At 45.5% G+C, this 23,753-nt stretch overlaps 1 protein-coding gene across 11 annotated transcripts in view; it reads right to left on the bottom strand.

Moving 5' to 3' along the window:
* The window catches only part of FRYL (FRY like transcription coactivator), a 2,496,013-nt gene that overhangs the window by 2,131,396 nt on the left and 340,864 nt on the right, over positions 1–23,753 (bottom strand). For all 11 annotated transcript variants that reach the window (XR_013608325.1, XM_078678213.1, XM_078678216.1 and 8 more), the window contains one exon: positions 9,113–9,166. Coding sequence is in view for 10 of the 11 variants with exons in the window: in XM_078678213.1 (XP_078534339.1) it covers positions 9,113–9,166 (54 nt within the window). In the remaining variant the exon portion in view is untranslated. The remainder of the gene's footprint in view (positions 1–9,112; positions 9,167–23,753) is intronic.

Genomic DNA, 23,753 nt, shown 5'->3' with positions numbered 1-23,753 from the left:
ACCGGAGCACATCAATACACATCCGAACCCAATGGCCGAAGAAAACAGTCTAACATTGCAGTCGGTGCCCATGTGCACTATCACCAAAAGGAGGAGTCACCTACCTCGTGCCAGGAAAGACTTTTTCGAAGAAAATCAAAGTGCAAACATCCGGACCCAACACCAGATGGCGAGCTATGCACACCATGTGATCTACAGCTCACATGCCTCGAACATTAGGATTCCCCTAAACAGTTGCAGGTCTAGCAGTTGTACCGAGAATAGTATATGAAGCAAACTTTGGGGAGAGAACTCTTCACAGGGGCAGATTAACACATTGATAAAATTACATTTACCCAAAGGGAAGCTTAAATGCCACCTCACAATATCCAGCCTGAATCTAGTTAACAAGTCTCTGTCCCAAGTGATATCCATCGAAGACCTGTACGGTTCCATTATTGGGTGGATTGCAAATTGATGTAATCCCCAACATATTTTAGCCATTTCAGATTCTTCTCTACGCTGTCTATTCCTACTTCGGAATGATTTCCTGAACCAAGTAAGGTCGGCCTTTGTTATACAGGAAGGGGAGGAAGAGAGCTCACGTCTCTGCATGTCAAACATTGCCTGTTTGATATAATGCAGCCAGGGGATGGCTAAGCCTCTATCGCAGGCAAGGCAACCCAAGATCACACTCCTTATCAGTCTTTCTTGTGCATTTGCCCAGGTGACATACTAAAGTACCAGCACGGCCAGTTAAATATTCTTGTAGGAAAGTAGGATCTGGTTATCCCCACTTTATGCCTGGTGCGAAGTGGTTACTGACTAGTCAGAATGGGTTCTGCTAATCAAGACCAGTGTGTATATGCTTCCTCCCTTAAATTGTTATGTTCAGTACTTCGGTGCATCAAAGATTAGAGACAGGGGTACCCATATCAGTCCCTAGTATATGTTACTAAAGTACCAAGGGCATAGGTACCCCAGAAGTCCCCCATGGGCTGAAGCATGCATTATGCCACCCACGGGAGACCGTTCAAAATGTAACTATAGGCTTGCCATTGCAGACGGTTTAAGCATCACTTACTAAAGATGGAAAATGCTAGTTACCCAGTATGCATCTGTTCTTGGCCTATAGAGCTGTAGATTCATATGCTCTAGCATAGATCGCCATCTTGTGTTGGGTCTGGATGTGTGCATTTGTTTTTGTTCAAAGAAACCTTTTAGTCACGAGGTAGGTGACTCCTCCTTTCGGTGACAGTGCGCATGGGCATCGGCTCCATCCCCAGATTGTTTTGTTCCATCATCTGGTTCGGATGTGCATTGCTGCGCTCCGGTTTGGTATCGTTTTCGAACCCCTTCAATGCGCAATCCTCTACCCTCAACGGTATTGTCTATCGATCGCGGTTTCTATTCGACGCGCAATTTGTTGTAAGGGTGATGATGGAGTTAGTAAGAGTAGAAAGAGAGGTCCGTGTATATTGTATCTAAGTAAGATGATACTGCAACAGACAAAGGTACCCGGAGAGGCGGGTGGGCGCATATGAATCTACAGCTCCACATGCCAAGAACAGATGCATACTGGGTAAGTAGCATTTCCCGTTTGAGGCATAAGAACTGTAGATCAAATGCTTTAGCATAGACTATATAGCAGTAATCTCCCAAGCGGTGGCTGACCTGTTTCTTTGGCAGTGGTTTGAAATAGTGTTCTTAAAACGGCCTGACCCACACTAGCTTGTTGTGTTGATAACACATCTACACAATAGTGCTTTGTGAATGTGTGTGGCATAGACCATGTTGCTCCTTTGCAGATGTCATCTAACAGTTTGTTCCCTAAGAATGCCATAGAAGCCCATAGTTTGGGGTGTACAGTGAACCCTAGGGGGAACTGTTAATGTGCGTTAAGCTTTAATATAACATGTTTGGATACATTTAACGATCCACCTTGCAAAACCTGCTTTTGTTATGGGATTGCCTTTATGCGGTGGTGAAAAAGCAACAAATAGTTGTTTTGTTTTTCAAAAAGATTTAGTTATTTCAATGTAATATAGAATGCTCTTTTTACATCTAATGTGTGAAGAGCACGTTCTGCCACCGAGTCTGGTTGAGGAACAAATATGGATAGCTCAATAGACTGGTTGAGATGAGAGGCAGAAACGACTTTGTGCAGAGGTTCAAATAGTGGGCCCATGAGTCTTGGAAGGACTATATTAAGATTCCACATTGGAGAAGGTGGAAGTCTAGGAGCGATGATTCTTTTAAGTCCTTCCATAAATACATTGGTAGCAGGCACGCGAAACAGACAAATGTCTGTATTGTAAATAAGAAGCTATTACAGCAAGATGTAACCGTATAGATGTATAGGCTAAATAACAACGCTGTATGTGTAATAGGTAGCAAATTATGTTTTGGATTGAAACATCTAGTGGATTGATTCGATTGTTTGTGCAGTAAATTACAAATCACTTCCACTTTGCAGCATATCATGCTCTAGTGGTAGGGCGTCTAGCCTCTTTAATGACGTTCATGCAGTCTGCCGTGAGATTAAGGTAGCCAAACTATGATTTCAGGTGCCAGATCACAAGGTTCAGTTGACAAGGATCTGGATGTCTTATCTCTCCATGGTATTGGGGGAGAGGTGCAGTTTTTGGTGAGGAACTAGTTCCAATAGGGCTGCGAACCAGGGTTTTCAAGACCATGTGTGAGTAACTAGTATCATTGTGAGGGACTGTTGCGGGAGGTTCCGAACTACTAATGGAATTAGCGGGAGAGGTGGAAAAGCGTAAGCAAATCTGCCTGACCAATTCATCCGTAGCGCATTGCCTGTGGATACCTGGACGCGAAGTCTGAGCATTTTGCATTGAGGTGTGTTGTGAACAGATCAATTTCTGGATAGCCCCACATTTAAAGAATGGGATCAGAACGTGAGGATGTAGTTCCCATTTGTGGATCGGTTGTTTTTGACGACTGAGCATATCTGCAATTTGGTTGTTTACTCCTGGGAGGTGTTCCGCAAGGAGATGTATGTTTTGAGGTATGGCCCATCTCCATATGCTTTGAGCTAGGCGTCAAAGTTGTAGAGTGTCCCTCCCTGTTGTCATATGTTGTGCATTGCTGTCATATTGTTTGTACGGACTAGGACAGCTTTGCCTCCTAGATGCAGTTGAAAAGCTTTCAATGGCAGAAAAATCACTAGTAGCTCTAGTTAGTTTATGTGCAGTTGTTTCTGTTGTAGGGTCCATGTGCCCTAAACGGTGATTTTTTGAAGAAAAGCTCCCCAACCATTGAGTGATGCTTCTGCTGTTAACACCATCTGTGGAACTGGGTAGAGGAATGGCCACCCTTTGGAAAGGTTTAATGTATTCCACCACTGCAGAGAGTGATGGGTGCGGCAGTCTACCAAAACCAGATCTGTTAGCTGACCTTGAGCCTGATTCCACTGACGTGCCAATCATTCCTGTAGGGGACGCATTTGAAGTGTTGCTTAAGGGACGATTAGAATGCAAGAAGCCATCATGCCAATCAATTGCATGAACACTCGGGCTGGTAGTGAGTGTTGAGGCTGAAATAGTAATATCAGATTTTGCATGTTGCATATCTGGACTGGGTTGGTGTATGCTAGAGCTTTGCAAGTGTCTATTGTAGCTCCTAGATACGTGTGTGTGTTGGACGGCTAAAGGTTAACTACAGTGTAGTTCCTATATTCCCAATAGGCTCTGAAAACATATAGGAACTACAGTGTAGTTCCTATATTCCCAACAGGCTCTGCGCATTGGAATAATAAAACCTATAGATGCGACGTAGGACTGAGGTCGACTAGGTCTCTATCGAATATATTAGACTTAATTGTGAGTGCCAGCTAGCTCAGCGGTCACTAGAAACTTTCTCGAATAAAAACAGAAGGGATTAGTTTCTGACAACCGCATAAACATAACAACTTTGTTTCCCAAGAATAAGAAATGTATCTCTAGAGTCGCGGAAACAATAGATAGTTATTTCACTCAGTCCATCGTGCATGCTTCGTTTCACCAGAGGTGCAGAGAAATAGAGAGACAGGCATTTTCAATAAAAAGTATTTATTGAACAGTCTTCTGTCTCATACAGGAAAAATGAACAGCTACAATTGTAATACTGGTTGAAAAGTACAATGCGTACAGTATGAAGAGTATTATAAAATAATACTGTAAAAGCATGGTATGGTTTCGAAGCCATAAAATACATAGAATACATACATTAATAAATAAAGACTAAAAGTACTCAACTGGTGCTTCTAAAATACGCCTACCCCGATGTACCTAACCTAGGTCTAGTACAAGGGAAGAAGTAAGTGAGGTGTAGCTTAGTTTCAGTATTCTTTGCCAAGAATCTATCCAAGAGTTCTCTAAGGGTCTAATCAGCTCCGTACCTTGGTTTTAAAATGAAGGAGGTCTGGTATCTCTCTCTCAGGACTCGATTTCCCAACAACCCGCAAGGGTAGCTTGGAAACACTGGAGCTGGATTTCTCGGCAAGAGAAAAGACAGCGTCTCTCTCAGTGCGTCTGCTGGAGGGTCGGCTTCCTTCGGCACTTGCTTCGGCGAGCTGCGTCATGTAGGTAAATAGTCAAACTGCTCCAAACCACTGTGTGTTTGCCTGGGCAAGTATGGGCATATTTATACCTTGGAGGTGCCTAGTTTGACGTAAGGTTGGATATAATAACGTCATCAAAGACTCAGTTCTTTGAAAACTCCATGAGTTCTTGGATAAATCAATATTCAAGCAAGGGGAAGTCCCTGACTGCTGAAGTGGCTCTAAGTTACAGAATAAAAGGTTGAGACCATTCCATAGCAGAAAATAATATACTGTTTTAGTTTTGAGGACAAGGTCAAATATTGTCTCTAGGAAGTATTTAAAAAATATATGTTCTCTAAGAATAGTTCTACTTTAAGCAGATTACTTTGTGCCAAAAATAAATTTTAAAAAAATGTCAGGTTTTTGGGGAAAAGGTCAAAATTAGCCGTAAAAAAATAGAGTTCCAAAGCTTTGGAAGGATTGTTATGAAAAGTGAAGGCCAAATCTAGAGTTCATGGAACGCTGTGTGCAGATTTCAAAAGTTATTCTAAGTGTCAGGGGAAAACATTAAATTGTCTAGGCTGGCAAAGAAATCGTCTACCACAGTAGGTGAAAGTGGAACTACTTCATTAAGTAGATCAATTGTGCACAGATGAGAAGCATCGCCGTCAGCGTCATTCGCATTAGCAATGTTCGCAGTAGATGGTACCTGTGGGCCTGTTGTTCCACGTACCTCACCATTAGCTGTAGTTGCCGGTGAGATCTCCACGAATGCCGTCATCAGAATTCGCAGCTGTTGGGGGCAACACGATGCATGAGCCGTTACCGGACCTAGCAAAGCGTTAACATCCGTTAGCAGTGCTGATGGAAGTTTAAGACAAACGTCCAACACGCATTCTTCTCCGCAAAGCAGCCATCGTAGAACAGGTAAGATGCAATCTTGACAGATTGGTCTGAACGAGAGAAACCATGTGGTGTTCAGATCTCTTAAAAGAGCCAAGCCAAGAATCTGTGTAATTCTGTCATTCTGTCACGGTACCGCATGGCTAGGAGGGCGTTCTCCATGGTAGTCTGGGTATCGCTGGTGACTGGACTTGCCATATCTGAGCAGAAGGAACAAAAATAGAATTCCTGCTACGAGTCCCAAAAGAAGAGACAGGCCGCCGAACACAGAGTGCACGAAATTTGGAAAAATGCCTAGGACTACTTGAAAGGGTGCTAACAGTCCCGAAAAAACTGTCTTAAATACATGTACAATACCACTCTTATCAGACATGTTTAAGATACGACCTAACATTTCTGCGAAATGTATTGGACAATTCGTTAATAATAGGGCATGTATCTCTGCAGAAGTCCTTGCGACTTGCAGATCATACATTTCTCTGGACGAGGTCAGTGGCACAGTTGTTTGCAAAAGAATGGCTTTCATTCTGCTTAAAGTATCTATTCATATAGACGAGATATTCAGTGAAGGTCACAACAGTGACTTCCCGTCTGTCTTCGTATTCGGAAACAATACTTGCATACAACAAGTGACCCTGGCTGACACACTAACGAGATAGGCTATACCTGGCATCATTCCTCAACAGCTGTGATCACTCAACATTATGTAGCTACCATTGGACAGCTGCCTAAAAACTGGGTCTATCCTTGCTGCTGGAGAACCGTGCAGGTCGCAAGAAAGGTTATTTGAAGAACCCTCGCAGGCTCAGTGTAAATTAATACTTTGACATAAAAGTGTACCGCTTAGCAAGGTATTACATTTTTTCCACTAAGAAATACCTCCTTTCGCCCACTCCAACATTTGTGTGTGTATGGTAAATTCCAGGTCGACTTAATGTACTCTTTACCCAACCTTTCATACAGGCCCGCTGGTATGTGTTTTAAGCAATACTGAAACTGGAAAATTGTCACTGGTATCGTGATGGTGCCATGTATTATCCATTCCACGACTGTTTTCTCAGAAACAGTTAATGGTAATCTTTCCAGTTTTTCTATGCTCAGCACCGTATAGTCTGCTCCTCTTTGTACCAAAGAGATTTGTTTATCTGTAAGGTTAAAGACAGTAAACAATGACGAGGTGTTGATTAGACGCCATGGCATGCACATAGGTATACATACATTATCCACTCACCATTCGTAATCCTGTTTCTGTGGAGGTTATTCTATTCTATCATCTTTGGGAGTAGGCAAATGGCTTTGTCTGGGTTTAGAATGTTTTACCTAGAGGAGGGTACGGTGGCACATCCCTCTGGTAGAAAATCTTCTGTAAAAGTGTCACATAACTATTTTCATAGCTATGGTAATGCTCATGGTGGAATTCATATTAAGTGTACAATATGGAGACCAAGGTCTAAAGATGTCCTCTCAGTATAACTTTCTAAGTCATCAGGAAAGATGCACAGGGTTCACATAGAAAACTTTGGTGTTTTTGAACCCCACTGTAGCATACACAATGATCTGGAGTGAGACCCAGAGACATGCTATATGATTGCAAAGGCACACCTTGAGTTGTCTCACCAGGCTGTAGAGGGCCAAAAGAAGTGGCAGCAAACTGACTGAACCTGCAAGGCACTATTTGTTGAGCCCTATCATACCTAGCATGTAATGCGTGTGTGTTGGCTATTCGCCAGTTATTGGCAGCCACTCGTTTGCCAGAAGCATCGAATAATGTAGACTCCATGCACGGAGGTGGCGCATTACTGGAGGTTTGAGAGTTGGTACGTTTTCTAGCATTAGTTACCATTAAGGAATCTAAAGGGAGCGGCCCTTTGATGTAGGCGGGATCACTGGGAGCTGGTTTATATCCCATCAATTCTTGGATTTAGAATGTTAGTCCTAACAGGGTCCTTGAATTGGTCTGGGGCATGTTTAATGACCCCTTTTAACATTGGCAGTGTTTGTACAGTTTTTAGTGACTGTTCAAAGGTGTCTAGTAGAAAATCCTCCTCTGCGGGGTCTGAATGCATGGGGACACCATGGTATTGAGCCACCTATTTACAAGCTGGTTAAAACCAATGTTGTCATCTGGGGGAGATGGCTTTGTTGGATATGCAGGAGGGTTAGGGAGGTCTGGTGGATCACCTGGGTCATCATAATCGTCCCAATCACCCTGTGATACGTCTGTATCATTATCAGGGTCTGTGTTGTGTCCCCCATCCCCTAAATCATCATCACCGGGTGGTAGTGGTGAGTTTGGTGGAAGTATGAGAGAGTGTGGAGGAGAGAGGCTTAGAAGGAAGGGTTGCAAAGGTGAAGTAGCACAGTCCTTTACAGGCACTGCAGGAATGCCTGGGGTGTCTAATTTCTCTTTGTTGTGTGGAACAGTAGACATGTCCTGTTCTTGGGTCTATATGGAATATTGTTTGTTTTGAATCGATAGGATCCGGTCGAAAAAGTTCTTCCTCTTCTGTAGATGCTTTCGGCGCCGATTTGTTTGGGTCAGAGCGGGGTTTGGATTTCTGCTCCAGAGCCTTAGAGGGTGTTTTCAGGTCCTTTGGCTTCAATGTGGAGGCGGAAATCTTTTTTGGTTTTGAATGTTTCGGTTCCGAAGCATTTTCCTTTGGCACGGGGTGGTCAGTGCCGAGCTCTTTTGGGGAATTGCTTGCGCTACGTGCTTGCGGGACAGTAATATGTGGTTTGCTTGGACCCGAGCTACCGGAAGGCTGGTCTTTTATCTTCAGCGCCGAGCCCGAAGGCGGGGCTTTTGAAGCTTGTTTTTGGTCGCGACTAGGGCCAGCAGGCAGTCTTAAACACGGCCTTCTTTTTTTGGAGGCGGGATTGGGGCAGGAGCAGTTGTACTTAATTGTTGACCTGGAGTGATGGGATGGTCTGAGTCGTCTGCTTCGGACACTATTTGCAGATCCCCAGAACCCTCTTCCGGAACATCCGGGGCCTTCATCGAAGATGTCCACCGGTGCCGGAGCTGCTCTCCGCGCCATGATGTGCCATCAGGCCCGGCGATCACGAATGGTCTTTTTGGATCTAAAGGAAGCACAGGCCTGCCAATTGATCTCATTGTTTTCAGGCGAGAGACACAGGTTACAGACCTTGTGGTGGTCACTGTGTGGAAATTTAGCACCACACTGGGGGCATTTTTTTTAAATGGAATACTTTCCATGAGCCGTAGGCCCGAACGGCGTTGATAGGCCCATCGACCTGCGTCGACGACCGGAATAGAGTATTTGAGGAGCGCGTCGAAGATCACATCGAGTCTGACGGTTTTGCGCGTCGAAAAGGTTTGGTGATATGGTGCCGAACCGGAGCGCATATGTTACATCCGAACCAGATGGCGGAAAAAAACAATCTGAAGATGGAGTCGATGCCCATGCGCACTATCATCCAAGGGAGGAGTCACCTCATGACCACAAAAGACGTCCTCCAAGACAACAAGGTGCAAGCATCCAAGCCCAACACCAGATGACGATCTATGCAAAGTGTACTATCTGCAGCTCATATGCCTTGAACATAGGGTTTCTTATTTTCAAATCGAAGCAATTCCAAAATCCGCAGGTAAGAAAGAAATTATAATTAGAGTTTTAATGATGAGAACTTGGAGGGGGAAAAAAGCACAGAAATGTTTCCTACCTGGTCAAATTGCAGATCTTCACCTCTTTGAAGAGATCTAGATAGGAGCTTTTCCTACAAAAAGAAAAATTATTACGTGTGAATAATATTTATAACCACTTCATGCATATCCTTTATAAAAACAAATTATCTTATAAAAATTAACCAACATACAAATTAAGGTAAACCAGAGTAATCATTTCAATTTGCGTAATGTTTATTGTTGCGTAATCATTACCTCTCCATTCCTAAGAGTAGTTCTGAAAAACATGTTGAAACCAGTTCAATTATTATTTTTAAGAGCAAATGTAAAAAAAACGCAAAAAAAAGGTAAAATAATTTCAGTAAATACTAAGTAACTGGTTACAGCCATCTTCTTTGCTACAATCACTAAGGAGGAGTCTGAAGTTGCTGTAAATGAGTATTCAATTACTGTGACAGTAATGGGTTATTTGTTGTATAATGTTTTGATACAGTGCCGGATGCAGCGTCAGGAGGTCTTTGAATGGTTTTGTGGCGATTACTAAACCAAGAGTTTAATGTTTTCTGTGTTGTAGGTTAGGGCTGTCAAGATGTGTTATAATATTGGCGAGTAACCCATACCCATCCAAATGGTCAATTGGTCAATTGACTTCAGTAATATCGGACTGCTACTTGAGTGCTGAAGCATAGATGGGTGTATTTTGTCATAATATATTCATTTTGTTAAATTCAGTGCTGTCAAGAGCAGGTCACTTTGGCACTATGGATTGTTAGAGAACTGATAGCTTCTCTAGGGTGTTACGATATGGAGGTGGTGCAGAGATAGAGTAGGTAGGTTTAATTAAGCCTTAGGTTCAGTGTTATTGTTGAACACGTTTCGATCTACACAATCATTGGTTCTGTGTTGGTTACTTGAGGGTATGATGTGACCTTTTAAAATACCACTAAGCAGGAGCTCTTGACTAGTCCATGTGGAAGATTTAGATATGGTGTAGTACCTGAAGTCTGATTACTTTAAAATTCCATACTGATGTACCACAGTGACTTCAAAAGTGATTTTGTCTTTGTGTGGCTTGTATGATGCTTTGGCATCTATTTACTACTATTTGTGATCTATTTACTACTGCAGTCACTGGTTGCAATGGATCATGAATGCTATTCTTGTGACATCACTGATAGAAGTTCACATGGATGAGTGAAATGTTTTTTTTTCAGAAAATCGGGTAATGGGCAGAATGCCCTCATAACTTGCTGAATTGAGCAGAAGTGTCAAACCCTCATGTCGTTTGAGAGGTTACGGACAACCTATAATGGAAAAAGTGGCAGCAGGTAAGTGGGATCACTGGTGTTGTATCGCCTCTGTACAACATCATGCTGAACTGCAGGGGCCATCACCTTAGCTGGGATGAGGACACTTCTTTGCTGGAACGACCAAAGTGCTCTATAGCCTATTCTATTGTTACCTTTTCAAAAGTAAGGAGAAGGTAGCGAGGGCTACAACACAAGGGTCTAACCTTTCTTTACATTGCCCCATGACATTCTGGTGAGTTATTTCTCAATAGTCAGTGAGTAAGATAAATACTACTTGATGAAGAAAAATACAAAACAGTTTATTCTTGAAGTACTAATAACTGTACAGGGCCATACATGTAACATCTGTGTGACCTCAAAAAATAAAAGAGACAGAGAATAAAACAGCATCGCACTTGAAAGCTATGCATCACGCCATGTTTCCCAAGCCTAATTCATTTTGTATTACTTCATTATATGAGGGTAGTGAGCACGGGTGCATCACCTTTAAGGCAGGATTTGGGCAATGAAAGGGATCATTATCAAGGTTGGGGTGCAGAGAGGAGATGGGGCTACAATCTGCAGTACACCGATTATAAGCAATGGTGCCTTGCATTCAGGATCTACTAGACACAGATCCTTCCAGTGACACAATGGGGCAGAGATTAAACTACTGGGCCATGGTCACAAGAAAGCAAATCAACCACAAGGAGATGATGAAGGGAGCGCTGCAACTTTTCAGACAATCACCCCAGTCACAGATCTGGGTTGAATCCATAATCGTTCTTTAGCTCACTTCACCATCCCAGTTCAGACACAGCTATATGCAAATCAGTCTTGACCCTGTACCTCATGGGAACAGTCCAGCCCGAACTGCCAAGCCATGTCTTCCCTAGACTGGAAACAAGCATCCTCCGGTTTCAGGCTAACAGCCCTCATCAGCCAGGTAAGCTTAAATCCAGTGACAAAGTGAGCAAGGGAGCCACGTCTGGGCATACTCTGCCAACTTAGGGCGAACAAAGCAAACACAAGAGAAATTCCAGCTGCTAGTTTGCCCCAAGAGGATAGAACAGGAGCACATTGGGGACCGTAAATAGAGTGATGTGCCAAGGCATAAAGGATCCCAAGTGATACCCGCCCACCTTTCGAAGAAAATGGCAAATGTGAAGGAAAGGGGAAGGTCACTGGGTCTAGAGTCCATGAAAAGGGTAATGGCCAATTACTGTGAAGAACTTTTAACAAAAGTTTGCAGATCGTGACTGCTAAAGCTATCTCTATGAACAAAAAACAGTGAGCTATTGAGATAGCGCGTGGCGGTTAACATTTGCTTTGATCCATCACCATCAAACAAAAACAAGCATTTGTAATGCAATAGGTCTCGCATTAGGAAAGTGTGAGCTATTGGTATTGTAAATGACACATTTTTTTAATATGTGTTGGCTTTGAAAATATATAAATTAATAGCATTTTTATTCACAAAGCCAATAGCTTACACTTTCGTAATGCGAGTCCTATTGGCTATGGCAATGCTTATTGGTAGCAAGCAAGGACAGTGCTGTTGTGGTGCTGAGTGATGATGTGGTGGAGCCCCCGAGTCATGTGGTGGAGGCCCCCGAGACATGTGGTGGTGCCCCCGAGTCATGTGGTGGTGCCCCCGAGTGATGTGGTAGTGCCCCCGAGTGATGTGGTAGTGCCCCCGAGTGATGTGAGTGATGTGGTAGTGCCCCCGAGTGATGTGGTAGTGCCCCCGAGTGCTGTGGTAGTGCCCCCGAGTGATGTGGTAGTGCCCCCGAGTGATGTGGTAGTGCCCCCGAGTGATGTGGTGCAGCAGCACAGAGACTGAAGCTAAGAACACGCAGGCTTGAGTGCTAGGAAGCACATTCAGTTTATCAAATGATGGAGCCGGGAAAATGCAAGGGGAAACAGGAAAACACAGGGAGAGTGTATAATGATAGAGGCAGCGAGGGCTGGGGCTTGGACAGCAATCAAGTACGGGGTCGTGAAGGCACTGAATGGGAGAACACGGAAAACACCCAGGGCCAAGGAAGGAAGATGCAAGCACACGGGAGAGCAGGCAGAGACAAGCTTTCGGCATTGCTGTGGCGGGTGGGGGAGCGGGAGCGCATTCCTTTGAAGTCTGATGCGGGGGCGGGGGAGCGGCAGCCTTTGAAGTCTGATGCGAGGCACACACAAATGGTGGTGTGGGACGTGGCTGGCGTTGTGCACGTGCATCGTCCACATGAACTGTGTCTAATCCGCCGTTTTGGTAGAGTGTTCATTTCCCCTTACTAAAATCTCGCCGGAGCAATGCGCAAGCGCATTGGCTCAGGCGAGACCTAAAAAGGAGAGTAAAGAGCCTATGCCAAGAGTGGCAATTGCAGAAGTAAGCCTGGTAACTTCTGCTGGTCTCCACTGAGGAAGATACAGGTGAGAAAACAGGATAGTCCTGGGCACACTAAAGTGCATGTGGTAACCGGTGAGCACTGTGGGAAAACAGTGAAACACAGGTGTGAGGTCTCGGTGATGCTCTTCCTACCCAAATTTGATTTTGTTCTGTGATTATGTTTAATTGACATTTTTGTAATTTGGAAAAAATCAGAAAAGAAACAGTTTCATTTTGTAGCACTCAGATTGCAAATAATTTAAATGTGGAACTAATTTCAGGTACTTGCAAGTTAGATTTACTTTATAGGCTGTGAAATCTATGCATTTGAGAAAATGATTGATGTATCCTTTCCGTCCATACACCTTACTCAGTCAACAGTGTACCTCGGGCAGTATCAGCAACCCAAAACATCAAATCAGCAATATTCCTTACAAATATTTTTTAAGAACAAAACAGTTGTGTAAAGTTGAACCAGACTTTAAAAAAGTATTTGTTTCAATACAGGACAGATGTTTAGGTATGAGTTTTTGCAAAGAGATTGCACAAAAGCAGCAAATAAAGGAAATTGAATAAACAAAATCTGATAGTTGTATATAAATCTCGAAATGATAAATCTGATAGTTGTATATAAATCTCGAAATGATAATGCACAAGTACAGCAGAGAAAAAAAAACAGATGAGACAAAATTCAACAGTAAATTTACAAAATCATTGCAAAACATTGCCATCTTATTTTAGACCGTGACATGAAGTCATTTTACTCAAACCACTAACCACTTTTAAAGCAGGAACTACATCGAAAAACTCATGGCTTAGTGATACTATTACAAAAAACACAGTTGATGGACCGAATGTAGAACAATGTCATACATTCACCCCAGTACAAGGATCTGGGCCTAAATCCATCGGTTTTTTTGCAATCCACACCACCCTGGGTTAGACACTGGCTATATGCAAATCAGCTCTGACCCTGTGCCTCATGGAAACAGTCCAGTCCATACTACCAAGCCATGTCTTTCCCAGACCGGAATCAAGCATCCAAGGACCGGTTTCTGGCTATCAGCCTTCATCAGCCTGGATAGCTTGACTCCAGTGGTGTGGAGAGCCTGGGACTCACGTCTGAGCATACCCAGCCCACTAGGCTGGGCCTAATCCATCGTTTTTTTGCACTCCACACCACCCTGGGTTAGACACTGGATAGCATGACTGTCCATCAACTGTGTTTTTTGCAATTTTCACCCCGAGTGGGCTTGGATGCTTGATTCCGGTCTGGGAAAGACATGGCTTGGTAGTTCGGACTGGACTGTTCCCATGAGGCACAGGGTCAGAGCTGATTTGCATATAGCCAGTGTCTAACCCAGGGTGGTGTGGAGTGCAAAAATACGATGGATTTAGGCCCAGATCCTTGTACTGGGGTGAATGTATGACATTGTTCTACATTCTGTCCATCAACTGTGTTTTTTGCAATTTTCACCCCGAGTGGGCTGGGTATGCTCAGACGTGAGTCCCAGGCTCTCCACACCACTGGAGTCAAGCTATCCAGGCTGATGAAGGCCGATAGCCAGAAACCGGTCCTTGGATGCTTGATTCCGGTCTGGGAAAGACATGGCTTGGTAGTTCGGACTGGACTGTTCCCATGAGGCACAGGGTCAGAGCTGATTTGCATATAGCCAGTGTCTAACCCAGGGTGGTGTGGAGTGCAAAAAAATGATGGATTTAGGCCCAGATCCTTGTACTGGGGTGAATGTATGACATTGTTCTACATTCTGTCCATCAACTGTGTTTTTTGCAATTTAGTGATACTATTAGGCACTCGAGAAATCCTAAAAAAGTAGTAAAAATGTCTGTTCTGAATAGTTTTAATACATGCAATAACTTCATTTGCTGTATTTACACTTGTATTTTACCAACCTTCTGTAGATCTACACACTGGGGTTGGAAGTAGTGGTAAGCAATCGTTCAAGGGTTTTAATGCCCCTTTCAATCTGTGGAAACCTACTAACTTGCATGTTTTAAGGGGTTTCACCAGCTCTTCTGTAATCTTTTCCCATACTGAGAAAGGTTAGAAATTGAAACAGGACAAGGGCAGAAGTAAAACTTCTTGGAGGGTTGGGAACAATGTGGGTGGATGGATGGAAAGTGAACTTGTAAATGCTCAACAGATTTTCGCATGAGCAAATCTACACATACATATTTGCTCATACTAAAATGCAGTTCACAAATATTTTCTAGGAGTACGACTTCCTAGCCTACTTGGGGAAATTCTCTTGAAAGCCGCAAATCTGCCCTAATGTAAGATCATATAACATAAGTGCACTTTTGTGACTTGCTTTAAGAATTGGGTACTTCATTAGCTCTGGCGTTAACCAAGAACGTTTGCTTTTATTATATTCTCGCTCTCTCTATCTGCTGGCTGCACTGCGAGTGACCACATTCTGCTCTTTCACAAGGAGCATATTAGTACACCGTTTTTTTGTTCAGTGCCGGATACTACTGTGGCAATGCATGTTTTTGAGGACAAAAAATATTTTTGCCAATGTTTATTCCAATAGTGAGGGCCCGGCAGCTCGAACAACAATAAAGTTTAACAAAAAAAATGTCTTATTTCCAACACCTTCAATGAGCCCTGAAGTGTTGTAGCAACAATTTAACTTTGCTTGCCAGTTATAAACACAGTAGTGTCAATTACTGCGATAGAGCATAAAAACAAACATGGCATATCATCTCTGCTTTCCCCGAGATAGTATGTTAGCAGTTTGTACTACTCACTTCTTTCGAACTCGAATACATAGTCGAGCTTTTGAGACAATCACATCTGATAGAGACTTCTAGCTGCAGATTCCTTCCCTTTAAATTTCCCAGACGTCAAACTAGATCTGGAAACTTTTGCGAGAGCGGTACCCCTGCACGCTGTTGGGTGGCTCTATTCGGCTCCGCATGGCATCGTTGGCGCCAGATGTGCCACCTAGGTGCGCGTAAGTCCGCTCTTTTCTTTCTACGACAGTTAGCATTGATCCAGAGAACTACCACCCCTCGGTCTGTTTTTGACAGACTTTTCTCTACGTTTTGTCGAAGATTTGTTCCTTGTGTGTCGAGTGATGACCTCTAGAAATTTACGGTTTTAGTCGTGTAGCGCCTGTCACCACGCCATGTCTGTTACTAACTGTTAGACGGGGACCTGGAGGGTCGGCCGAGCACAGTGATCGCACAGACAGGTAACTCCCCCCCCCCCACAGATGGACACCACACAAAGTTCAGGGTAACACCTTTTATAGGCACTTCTGGGAGTAGAGTGGTACGATACAAGGCAATCAGGACACGATGATCCTCTCAATTCTAGTCTCTAGTAGGGGAAGGGGGTAGCGGGACAGTCTGGGTACCCACGGGTACGGGGGTGTAACGGTGATGGCTCACAATCCTCGAGCTCGGTGTTCGGAGGGGTCAGACCGCGGCAGCGCCGGCAGGTCCCGAAGAGGTCGTAGGTGGCAACGGGCCGCGTCAGCGCCAGCAGGTCCCAACGAGGATGAAGGTTACAACGGGCCGCGGCAGCGCCAGCAGGTCCCACGAGAGTGCAGGTTGCAATGGGCCGCGGCAGCGCCAGCAGGTCCCACGAGGATGAAGGTTACAACGGGCCGCGGCAGCGCCAGCAGGTCCCACGAGAATGCAGGTTGCAACGGGCCGCGGCAGCGCCAGCAGGTCCCACGAGGATGAAGGTTACAACGGGCCGCGGCAGCGCCAGCAGGTCCCAACGAGGATGAAGGTTGCAGAGGGCCGCGGCAGCGCCAGCAGGCAGGACAATAGTTCACAAGGCAGGGCTGTGGCAGCGCCAGCAGTCCGTCAAGGATGAGTTCGTCGCGGTGTCTCTCGACTCCAGGATACAACTGCCTTCCTGTCCTGGGGCTGCCTCAGTTATAGGTCTGGCGCCCTTTGATGTCCGGACCCTCGCTCTTGGAGGTCGGGAGGTCTGGGATGAGGGAGTCCAGACACCCAGCAGGGGGGTGGAGCAGCGCCCGAGGAGGCTGGGGGTGCTCGGCACCTGGCGGGGGAGAGCCATCGACACTTCGTACCCCCATTGACCTGCCAAGTGGGCCGTTCACCTCCTGGGTGGAGCGTGGTGCCGGGATGTCGGGGCCTGGCCAGGCCCAGGGTTGGGGTCGGGCTGAGGCCGCACGGCCGCGTGGTGCCGTGTCCAAGATGGCGGCTGGGCCGGGCAATGGTGCTGACGTTGGCCCGGGCCCTGTCCTGCGGGGAGGGAGCGAGCCCTTCATGTGGCCTGTCCAACACTAACCCATACCTGGTCTGCTTATGGTGTCTCTAGCACAACCACGACAGTCATGTTTAAATAGCAATACTATGGCACCAGATGGCTTTGAGGGAACGATCACTAAAGCTGCTTGCGTACCCGCAAACAAAAGATCTAGTGTGACTTTTAGGAAGGTCTAGGTCCTGATTGAGGAAGAAAAGGTCGCAAATCACTCCATGAGCCCAAAGTCTTCTTCATCGCACTCTAGGTCCTCGGGACACTTGTGGAAGAAGCACAAGAAGAAGTCTAGAAAGAATTTGACTTCATCTTGTCCGTTGAGGATTGATGAGACGAGCGAGGAACATCGAGGTTCCAGGCACGGTTCTGCAGAGCCATTGCCAGGTCAGACTCTGCGCCTCCCTCAGTTTCCAGGAACCAAAGCACCCCCAACTCAAATAAAGCAGTTTTACGAAGCCATACACCGACTATTTGAGCGGGCCCCGCTGATTTGGAAGAGGCCCCAGAAGGTTCCACGCTGACTGCTCGGGCCTCGGCTCAGATGGGGTCGTACAGATCTGATCCCGGATCAGCGCCAGTCGTGCCAACGCAATCTCTCTGGTCCCAAAGTCTATTTCCAGACCCAGCCCTAGTCCAATCCCCAACAACGAAGTCTGAACGGTATCGATCGACACAGATTCCGTCGTTGACAGAGCCCGGTGATCCTAGGCCGTTGCTTGAACGTTTTGAGGAAGTTACAGGCATGAGAGGTAAGTGGGAGGGGGCACTGGACCCTATAGAACACCAGTTAGGAACGTCGGGGAGGAATTGGACTAGTATGAGGAGCTTGCAGAAGACAGTGGACAGGATTCCTACCCTCTTCACAGTCTGTGGCTACGGAGGAGGGAGCGGCATATGCTATGTTGGTCAAGAGAGCAGCGGAGGTCCTTGGCCTACAGCTGCACTCGGTGCAGGGCAAGTCTAACCTCTTGACTGAAGCGCTTCAGCATGAAGCTTCCTCATCCGAATACCTTTTGTCTTTCAATGAAGCACTGACGGATGACCTTCTAGGCACTTAGTCCAAGCCTAGCACAGGGGTTCCTGAGAACAGGACAATAGAACACCACCATCGCCCTGCCTAAGGTGATCCAAGTTCCCAGCCAACGTCCTACCTGAGAGCTTGGTAGTCTAAGCCTCACCATCCCATGATGCATTCCCATCCACTCCTCTGGACAGGGAATCCAAGAGGCTGGACACACTTGGGAAGATGTTTTTTCTGCCAGCCTAGCATTGTGGTCGGTGAACACTGCATGCCTTTTGGGCCATTCCTCGCACACCTTATGGGAGACAGTAGCGCAGTCCTCCCACAGGTCCAGGAAGAGGCCTGGGCTGGGGTCTCCCAAGCAGTAAGAGATGAGAGGCAGGGCCTGCTTTGGAGTTTGTAGCACCCGCACGACAATGTTTGTTGGCAGCCCCTCCATGACCTCTTTCTCAGCAGTCTCTCACCGCCACCCTTTAACAGTGTCCCTTAAGTCTCCATAACCACTCTCTCTCTCATGCATTTCTTTTGTTTCATAGCACCACTCATACCAGAGTAGGGTGTCAGAGCACCTTACATCCCACACACATTACATAGAGACAATGAATCATACGTGTGTAAGTCAATGTATAGGAAATATTGCTTAAGAAAGAGGACTACAAGGTGTAAGCGTCACATGTAATCCATACTGGTACACAGTATAATTTAGGAATGTTTGGTCTGGCAAGCTCTATAAAAGATCTCTGATAAAGTTACCCTTCGAGGGACCCGTAGGGCACTGCGGCACCGGCCTGACAAGGAGCATCGCCCCCTGATGAAGCATGACATCCTTTGGGGTGTGTGAGGGCATCAAGTCAAAGTCTCTCTGACTCCTCTCCACTTTTCCAAAACTACTCTCCCTTCTTTTAATTCTCATCTCAGGAACAGGGACTCTCCTTAGTGACTTATCTACAAATTGGGAGCACCACAAGCCACTGGACCTATATCCAGCTCCTTGTCCCCCCACCCCACCCGCCTTCTCAGTTTATCATCCAAGCCTCCTTTATCATAGGATATTTCCAGATAAAGAGCCTCTTTCCTAACAAAGATGGTGAACACTATTCCATTTGGGTCAATGAGTTACACTGCTCACCTTTTATACTCCTTCACACCCCTCTAAGGAAGAGGAGCAACTCCATCTGGCCCCAAAAAGAGCATGGTCGTTCTACCTTGACTGAACAAAAGAGTTCCGGGTGGATGACCAACTCTGTAAGCTATGTGGGAGCAAAAGAAGGTTGGGCAGTTGTGGAAAAGTAAATTTTGCCATGTTCTGTGTCCCTACGCTTCATCCATCATATGTTATGTGTGCATGACCAATATGCATATGTTATTCCCCATGTCCGATTACTGACGCAATTACAGTTGTGTCCACCTCTAGTATGCCAGTTTCCAGTCCTCGTGAATACTACGAATATCAGGCCTATGTAAAGTTATGTTGCCACGTTTCCCAGTGTGCACGTTATTCCATTATAAAGTCCCCGTTTCCAGGCCTCAACAGGGCCCGGACCACAGATTCAGCTCCTGTCTCCTGAAAGCCTCGCTGAGGAGCGATACAGCCCCCACCTGTATCCTCGACCCTTCACTTACTTCCTGCCTCGCAGTGCCCGGTGCAGCTTGGCTCTGCCTCTGAGTCTGCCAAGAGTATGTTATGATTCCAGCTATCAGTTCAGTCCTCCTCTTCTGCATTCCTAAGCTACTGAACTGCATCAATAGTTTCCGTCATTGTCTAGCTTTCTCGTCTCCACGTTAGAGAAATACTGTATTAATGGTCATTTAATATTCTTCATCACGCACTACATGTAGAATAATGCATGGTCCAGTCTTAGAATCCAGTTAGCTTTTCCCCTCATGACTTCTGGTTTATATCAACATGTTCCCTAAACATCAGATACCAGATAGGGTTTAGGTACATGTCGCTCCGACCCTCCAGACTCTAGTCTCTGCTCCTAGCACAGAGTTCGTAGCCCCCAGCTTCTCCTAGTAACACGTCATTGCCCGTTTTCGCGCACCATTAGGTTAGAGGTCCCGGCTCCTTAGGTAGCCCCCTCCTATGTTTCCGCCCATTCATGACATATTCTGTTACGTTTGCATCACATGTCTATGTATACTCCCAGTTACACCTCTTTTTACTGTTATCTTTCGCGACTGCTACGCGTCACGCCTTCTGCTCCACCCACTGTTACGCCTACTGCAATGTAATGCTATGTGTTGCGCTATGTATATAAGTCAATGTATTGTTATTAAAAGTTAGCGCGCTCATCCCAGACCAAGCCCCGGCAGCTGCTGGGCCCCAGTTGTCCTGCTGGGCCCTGTTACCTCTGTTCCTATGCAGGTTGTCCTGATCCTGTCCTTATGCTGTAATAAACCTGCAGAAACTCCTACTACCTCGAATCTTGACTCTTATTTTATTGAGCTATCTGTTATTCATTCATTCATCCAAAAATAGATCCGGTATTATTTATTTATATACCACATAATGGCGCCCGAATAGGGACTTGCCCTTTCCCCACGCGTCGGTGAAGCCACGCCGACCCCCTGACCCTCTGCAGCCGTGACGGAACCATACCGGCCACGTGCAGATATTTCTGCTTCAAGTATCCCTCAGGCCCACGGAGGAGACGGAGGAGGCGGTCCAGCATCCGAACGAGACGGTGGAGGAACGCGGCGAGTCCCGACCAGAGCCCAAGCCGAGAGTCCAAGGTCCGAGGTATCCGGAGGCCCACCCGTAACTGAAGTCCGAAGTCCGAAGTTCGTCGTCGTAGCAGTCCAGTCCCGTCCGAGGCTTTCCGTTCCGTGCTGCCCGGTGAGTACCATTGCTGGGGTAGTATCTAGACAGGACCAATCTAAATTGACTCCTGGTCCGTGGGTTGGTGGTGCCCAGACTCACAAACGAAGTGTTCACCTAGGTGGATACGGGTCTTGATGCGTCCCTTTGTGGGACCGGTATGTTCCGTACTGTTACAGCAGTGCATCCAGTAACTCTAGTCTGTTCCGTTCTCGAGAAAATCTGTTCTGTTTCTGTTTTCAGTATTTTCAGGTAGTATTCTGTCCGAACTGTTATGTTATGATGTTGTTCAATGTATTTCTAATATCGTGGTATGCCTGAATTGTTTTCCCAATTGTTATTGTTCTTCGTGTATTGTATTGTGTTCCGATTCAAGTTTACAATGCCGCTCTTTTCAAGATTACGTCAGTTAAAAACTAGAAAGGGTCTGTTAGAGGAAGCAGTTCCTGTCCCGCCTAGGGACAGTCCAGGTCATTTTATGTATCAGAAACATGGCATAAGCGCCATAATGTATCTAGATTTATGGGTAGAGTATACCAAACAGTTAGAAGAAAAGTATAGATGGCCCGTATCGGGTACATGGGATGCCGAATGTATCATGCGAGTAGAAGAAGCATTATGGAAAAAGAAAGCCAGACAGTCACAGAAAGATGCCATCGAGTTATGGCGGAAAGAAGCGCACAGAAGAACGGAAAAGGAAGTCAGAAAGTCAGAGTTAAGTAGAGAATCCCAGGAACGAGCCCAAGAAAGAGAATTAATCGAGATAGGTGAACAAGTCAAAACCGAACAGTCAGACAGACAGAGGCATGCCCTCATTAAGGGTATGTATCCTCTCCTTGCCGAAGGTTTGCCAAAAGCGACCCCAGAGGCATCCAGTAATTTCCCGCCGCCATTAGTTCCGACCAAGCTACGTCACAAACAGACCGCAGCTGATATTTTTATTTCGTCCTATTTGGACGACACAGTCCCCGAATATGCAAATCCTGTTCGCGCTCCGCCAGTCCCTGTAAACCAGGTAATTCATGCTCCTCCAGACACCGGGGTGCCCTTAACAGCTCCCCCGGTCCAGTCTGCCATACAAGTCCAGCCCACGTTACAATTACCGACTCTGCCAGGACGAAGAATGTCAGTCGACGATTCCAGTTTAGGGGCCGCGGGAGGAGGTCTCCCTCAAACCCCGCCGCCACACAAGCGTTTATCAGCACTCGAATTACATGCTCAAGCATCACAGCGTACTCCTAAAAGTAATAAGTCTGTCACAGAAATCAGGCAAGCCCTTAACGAATGTGTTTATGATCCAGTTCCAGGCGAGTATAATATGGTTTTATATTCCGTACGTGTAAGGAGAGTGACCGAGTATCTAGTCACCTTACCGAATATGAAAGAAGATCTAGACAGAATATATCGTTTCATCCGTACAGGGGATGATCCAGAAAGTATTGGCGAGATTATGTCTCAAAGGAAAGCCGAGATTCAGCTCATGATATTAAAGTTCCTGATCAATTGTCTAATAAGAGAACAAGATTATCCGTCTAAAGATCCCGCCGAAATGAGAATCCTGACAAGGTGGAGTGATAATATAGCCGAGGGTAAGCACAAGACCGTCGGTGCCATGGAGAGTATGTACAAGAAAATTCGTAAAGAAATAATAAGGTTACACGAACAGCGTAAAGCAGCACAAGTAAGCGAGAAAGAAAGTATCTCTGATCCTGAAGAGGAAGAGAACGAGAATCCCGCCAGAATAGCGTATGTAGGAAAATCCAGATTTCCAGATCGCCATTTACGCCTAGAACACAAGTCTATTTTTCATCATCCAGCACCAGAACAAGGTTCCCTAGAACAAGTATTTCAAGCTACCGATCACATTCTGAAATCACGAGTCGGGTACAGTGAATTAAGTACTATGCATGAACAAGAACTAGCCCGATCAGCAGTCCGATGGATTACTGATTCTACCACTTTTCCAGACGAAATAGTGGCACAAATGTTTCTGAAACTGCCCCCAGCCGAGCAACGACTGGTGGGTATGTATATGATCCAACACCTTATTACTCTGTATGAGGGTCAACATTCTGACCCAGGCCCGTTACACGATGTCCTGAACGAGTTACTCCAGTATAGATGGAGAGGTCTAGGTACCGATTTAATTAGTGTCATTCTAGAACAGCGCCACAAGTATAGAACGTTCCTGAACCCGCATTTTGTTCATGTCTCACCCCCAGAAAGTAAACCATTCTACATAGACAGACAGAATCCGTTACGAGAAGTCCACCCAGTCCAAGGGGCGGGTGGCGTAATGCAACGAGTGTTTGTATACACTCCAATATCAAAGATGGAACTTCTTGAAATGAAGAAATTAATTCCCTGTCATGACAAAGATCCAGCAGGGTTCCATAGAGAATTAAAAGACATGCTCCGTATGGGAGAATACACTTACCCAGATATCATTAAAATGTTAAAGGTCCTGTTACCCGCAGGGGTATATGAAAAGTTAAAAGAAAAAGAATGGGAGGTGGGAGAGAAAAAGATCGATTGGACAGCTCTAGAAGCTGAAGACAAGGCACGAGTACCAGGTACCGGTCTTGGAGATAAATGTAAAGAATTACCAGAATTACTGATTCAAGTTTTACCCAGATTATTGACAACGAGAAAAGAAGACTGGGATGCAATCTCAGCCTGTAAACAGAAACAAGATGAAGATATTAGTGATTTTTATTCTAGATTTGAGAAATGTTTCAGTATTAACAGTGGTCTCAAGACAAGTAGTGAGTCATACCCTCATCTTTTCGTTACCAAATTAGTCGAGAATTCAAGTCCACAAATTAAAAATCGAGTTTTGAAAGTCGAAAGTACCTGGCAAGCAAATACCCCGTCCCAGATGCTCCAGATGCTCCAGTACCA

The sequence above is a fragment of the Lissotriton helveticus genome, chromosome 2_2 (assembly GCF_964261635.1).
Source record: "Lissotriton helveticus chromosome 2_2, aLisHel1.1, whole genome shotgun sequence".
Taxonomy (NCBI): domain Eukaryota; kingdom Metazoa; phylum Chordata; class Amphibia; order Caudata; family Salamandridae; genus Lissotriton; species Lissotriton helveticus.
This window is presented reverse-complemented; position numbering and strand designations above follow the sequence as displayed.